Source organism: Humulus lupulus, chromosome 7 (genome assembly GCF_963169125.1).
Source record: "Humulus lupulus chromosome 7, drHumLupu1.1, whole genome shotgun sequence".
Classification (NCBI taxonomy): Eukaryota; Viridiplantae; Streptophyta; class Magnoliopsida; order Rosales; family Cannabaceae; genus Humulus; species Humulus lupulus.
In genome coordinates this window covers 186,473,262-186,478,704 of record NC_084799.1, presented here as the reverse complement: position 1 = coordinate 186,478,704, position 5,443 = coordinate 186,473,262, and the positions used below count along the sequence as shown (strand labels likewise).

The 5,443-nt window shown below is 41.2% G+C and overlaps 1 protein-coding gene and 1 non-coding gene across 2 annotated transcripts; one reads left to right on the top strand and one right to left on the bottom strand.

Annotated features, from left to right (window-relative positions):
• Positions 1-2,208: 2,208 nt before the first annotated feature.
• Positions 2,209-3,468, bottom strand: LOC133792452 (uncharacterized). The gene has a single exon (XM_062230360.1). The coding sequence runs from the start codon at positions 3,466-3,468 to the stop codon at positions 2,209-2,211; it is 1,260 nt and encodes a 419-aa protein (XP_062086344.1).
• Positions 2,816-2,922, top strand: LOC133793321 (small nucleolar RNA R71). Its single transcript, XR_009874770.1, has one exon. It is a non-coding gene; the product is annotated as a small nucleolar RNA R71 (small nucleolar RNA).
• Positions 3,469-5,443: the final 1,975 nt, after the last annotated feature.

Sequence of the window (5,443 nt, the reverse complement as noted above, 5' to 3'; positions counted from 1 at the left end):
GTAGTTTCTCAATAACTTCCAGTTTAGCCTTGTCAACCTCTATCCCCTTGCTAGACACTTTATGCCCCAACACAATGCCTTCTTGCACCATGAAATGGCATTTTTCCCAGTTCAACACTAGATGAGTTTCTTCACACCTCTTTAAGACTTTTTCTAAATTCTCCAAGCAACCTTCAAATGAATCCCCATAGACAGAGAAATCATCCATGAATATCTCCAAAATACTCTCAGCCATATCTGAAAAAATCGCCATCATGCACCGCTGAAATGTGGCCGGTGCATTACACAATCCAAAGGGCATCCTCCTAAAGGCGAATGTGTCGTATGGGCAGGTGAAAGTAGTCTTCTCTTGGTCTTCAGGCGCGATAGATATCTGATTATACCCAGAATACCCGTCAAGAAAACAAAAGAACTCCTTTCCCGCCAAGCGGTCCAACATTTGGTCGATGAAGGGCAAAGGGAAATGGTCCTTTCTAGTGGCTTTGTTTAGTTTTCTATAATCCATGCAAACCCGCCACCCAGTAACTGTGCGAGTAGGAATAAGTTCGTTGCTGTCATTTGTAACTACTGTAACACCCCCCTTCTTCGGAACACATTGGACAGGACTAACCCAAGTGCTATCGGAAATCGGATAGATTATCCCATAATCAAGCCACTTAATGACTTCTTTTCTAACCACATCCTTCATTACTGGATTCAACCTCCTTTGCTGCTCCACAGAGTGCGTACAATCAGATTCCAGCAAGATCTTGTGCATACATAGCGCTGGACTAATCCCTTGAATATCAGCCATTGTCCATCCAATCGCCCTTTTATGCTGCTTCAGCAATTTCAGCAATGACTCCTCAGCAACAGACTCCAGACAGCTTGAAATTATTACAGGCAAAGTATCATTGTCGCCCAAGTACACATACTTTAAATGACTTGGCAGTGGCTTTAACTCCAGCTGTGGTGGTTCTTCAACAGATGGCTTGGGTGGTTGGAAGTGTTTTTCTGGCAGATTTAGAGCTTCAAAAACTTTATTGAATTTCTTTACTGGTTGATAAGAATCCACCCATGTAATAATCTGCTCTTCCTCACTGCTATACTCCTCCTCATCTACAAAAATCTGGGCACCCATTGCAGCTTTTTCCACACTTTTGCCGAACCTCTCAGCCACCAAAGTGTCAATCACATCAACTCTAGAACATTCTTCCACTTCATCCGGAAACTTCATGGCTTTGAATACACTAAAAGTGACTTGTTGGTCATTCACCCGCATAGTAAGTTCTCCGTTCTGTACATCAATGAGAGTACGCCCTGTAGCAAGAAAGGGCCGACCCAATATTATAGGCACTTCTCTATCCGCTTCATAGTCTAGAATGATAAAGTCCGCCGGAAAGATAAACTTATCCACTTGGACTAGAACATCTTCGATTTTTCCCTCGGGATGAGCCATAGATCTGTCCGCAAGTTGTAAAGTAACAGTAGTGGGTCGTGCCTCACCAATACCCAACTTCTTGAAAATTGACATAGGCATAAGGTTGATACTAGCGCCTAAGTCGCATAATGCTCTTCCCACATCTCTACCCCCAATTGAGCACGGAATTGTAAAACTGCCATGATCTTTTAATTTAGGGGGTATTTTACTTTTCAACATTGCGCTGCATCCTTCTGTAAGTGCTACAGTTTCAAACTCCCCCAAACGCCTTTTCTTCGTCAAAATATCCTTTAAGAACTTGACATAATTTGGCATTTGCTCCAATGCTTCGACCAAGGGGATATTAATATGCAGCTGTTTCAGTACATTCAAAAACTTTCTGAACTGACCATCCTGTTGTTGCTTGCGAAATCGCTGCGGAAATGGAAGGGGCGGTTTAGGACCAGAATTTACTGGAGCAGTTTGCTGACCCTTTGCTGTAGCAACTGGGCTAGTTTCAGCAATTTCCTGGGCAGTTTTGTTACTTTTTTCTCCTTCGCTTTGGATTGAAGTGGGCTCTCCACTACCCTGTATTTCCTCAGAATTTCCCAGATTTTTACCATTTCGCAGCTGAATAGCTTTACAGTGTTCTTTCCCATCTCTCCTTGGGTTTTCTGTATCACTAGGCAAAGATCCTTGCGGCCTAGTTTTCATTTCATTGGCTAGCTGGCCGAGCTGCATCTCAAGATTACGAAGAGAAGCTGCTTGGCTCTGTATTACTGCATCATTCTTAGCCATATACTCCCTCATTAGATTCTCCAAAGAGTTCGGCTGGGAGTTTTGAACATGTTGTGAAGGTCTTGGCTGCTGTGAAAAACCTGGTGGATATGCTTGTCTTCCTTGTGCTGGTGCTGTGCTTGAACTTGCTCCTTGACCCCCCCCCCCCATGACAGATTAGGATGATTCTTCCACGCTGGATTGTAAGTGCTAGAATATGGGTTGTTGTTGCGGTTGAAATTCTGATTACCCACATAGCAAACCGAGGCTGGATTTGAAGGGCAATTCTCAAAAGTGTGCCCGTCCCCACAATACACACACGATACTTCTGCACTTTGAATGGCAGCAACTGGCTGAATATTTCCTCCCAAACTCATATTCTTCAAGATGTTGGTCATTGATGCCATTTGAGCTGTTAGAGCCGTTAATGCATCTACTTCAAGAACTCCCGCCACCTTTCTACTTGTAGGAGCTCTAGTGTTTGACCATTGATAGTTATTACTTGCAATCCTTTCCAAAATCTCAAATGCTTCGTTGTAAGACTTGGAAAGAATGGCTCCATTGGCTGAAGCGTCCAAAACCATTCGAGAGGCTGCATTGAGACCATTGTAGAATGTCTCCATTTGTATACAATGTGGGATACCGTGGTGCAGACATTTTCTTAAAAACTCTTTGAATCTTTCCCACGCGTCACTAGTGGACTCATCTTCCAGCTGTTGAAACGACATGATTTCACTTCTAAACTTTGCATTTCTGGTGGGAGGGAAGTACTTTCTTAGAAATTTCTCAGCCAAGTCATTCCAAGTTGTGACGGAATCAGGAGGAAGGGTGTTGAGCCATGATCTAGCTCGGTCCCTTAAAGAGAACGGAAATAGATTCAGCCTTAATGCTTCTTCACTCACTCCTTGAAGCTTAAAGGAATCGCTCACCTCCAAAAATGAACGAAGGTGGAGAAGAGGGTCCTCCGTTGGCATCCCGCTAAATTGACCAATTGTTTGGAGCATTTGGAACATGACAGGTTTGAGCTCAAACTGAGGTGCTTGAATTTCGGGCCTCACAATGCCCGGATTGAGCTCGTTGAACATAGGGGCAACATATTCTCTTATTGCCCTGGCTCTATCATCCGCCAAGACAATAGGATTAGTCATGTTCTGCGCACCCTCTTCTTCTTCTCCAACATTTTCAGCCATGTTGCAATGGCTGTTAGCCTTTTGTGCCTTTCTCCTTTTTCTGAAAGTACGTTCGATCTCGGGGTCAATAGGAGCAAGTTCACTGTCCTCTTGCTGGTTCATACACTGTAGGTACCTGAGATTGCACAACCCGAACCAACAAGGTTAAAAACAATGAAAATAAATTGTCAAATAGTTGATAAAACAGAATTTAATTTTAAAGTCCCCGGCAACGGCGCCAAAAACTTGTTGTGAATTTTCTAACGTTTAAAATATGTGCAAGTATACACAATCAGCAACAAGTAATATAGTGATAAAGCGTCAAAGTTCGTATCCACAGGGACTTTTTAACTAAATTAATGTAAAATCAACCAAAAACAACTTATAAAATAGTAACCAAAACAAAGGAAAGAGTGGGTAATTAACTCTGAAAATAATTGTAGACAAACAAAGGAATTAAACCAAAAATCAGAGATTAAAATGACAAAATACTGGGTGCTTTTCAGATATAAGAAAAATGGATTCGGGTGATTAATTCCCCTCGGTTCGTTCCAGTTGTTACAGCAATGGCTCAGCAATGGGTTAGCAATTATGACAGTGTTAACAAATTTCGTAAAACCCAGCAAGTTTTTTCCAAAACGTGCAATCTAATGTCTATACTCCCCTTCTATACATTCCTGCATGAAATCATATTATAAACATTCATTTAAGCATCAATTCTTAAGTTATGCAAGGTAGCAAAACATTCCTATTCTACTACTCAAAATCACCTAAAACTAGATGAATCTCTTGCATCAATTGAATGAAATCAGCTAGACTTCCCTTTTCCAAGTTAGATCTAGCTTAGTAAATGCTAAAAATGGCCAATAATTAACATTTAATAACAGTAAAGCACATTCAATTGAACAAAGACATAATCACTTAGCCATTGCATTAATATGTTGAGTTCATACTTGAGGGCTCATAATCACCCAAACCCTTAGGAAATTAGTTCATAGTTGCAAACTTAAACATGAAAATAATACAGAAGTAATCCATGGAGTTTGCAGAAATTAGATGAAATTAATACAAAGAGAAAGAAATGGTGTAGGAAGAATGAGTTGTGAGCTCAAATCCTCCTTATGGTATCAGCCTTCTTCCTTCTCTGTTGGTCGTACTCTTCTTAAATCTTCTCCCTGAAACCTTCTCTGTACTTAGCCAACAGTTCTCTCCATTTCTAAAAAATGGTCCTCTTCCAAAAAATACGCCCCCCCCCCCCCCCCCCTTTTTAATTCTAGGGTACTTTCCTTTACCCTAATTGGACAATCCAGATCATTTGCCTACATGTACTTTGTCCCACATACTCAGCTGACTCAGTACTCAGTACACTTGCCACCTGGCCGCCTCTTTTCTCTTCATTTAATCCAGCTGGAGTATTTCTTTTTTTTTTTTCACGAAGTCCTTTTTCTCTAGCTTCTGTTTAATTGCTAAGACTGATTGCTATAGCATTATTGAGTTAGCATCCTCCCCTTTTCAGCAACATTCCCCTTTGATTCACAGTTCCTTCAGCTCCTGTTTCCTCACCTGAATAACAAAACATAAACTACATAAATCACTAAAAATATGAAAACACAAACACAACTACTCCAAACATAAATTTACACTAATTCGACACCATTTCAACTAATTACAATTCATTACTCTTTGATTTGGTTTGAAAAATAAGTTTAAAGACATAAAAATAACTCTAAATCTTAGAGTTATCAGCCATCATCTTCAGGCCCCGTGCTTGATACTCCCCTAAGACCTGATTCACTACCAGCTGTGAATCACTGTAAATATCAAGCACTTTTATACTCATGTCTTAGGCTAACCTCAGTCTAGCGAGTAGTGCTTCATATTCGGCCTCATTGTTTGATGCGGTGAAATCGAACCTAATAGCGCAGTGAAATCGATGCCCTTCTGGCGTTATCAATATCACTCCTGCTCCGACGTGAGATTCATTGGACAATCCGTCCGTGAATAACTTCCATGAAGGAGCTTCGACTTGGGACTCAGGCGCACTAGGTTTTTCGCACTGCTCGTCATCTGGGAGCTCAGTGAATTCAGTGATAAGATC

Bases quoted from the DNA above. Each gene is read 5' to 3' on its own strand.
- LOC133792452 (XM_062230360.1), bottom strand. From the start codon at position 3,468: ATGAACCAGCAAGAGGACAGTGAACTTGCTCCTATTGACCCCGAGATC.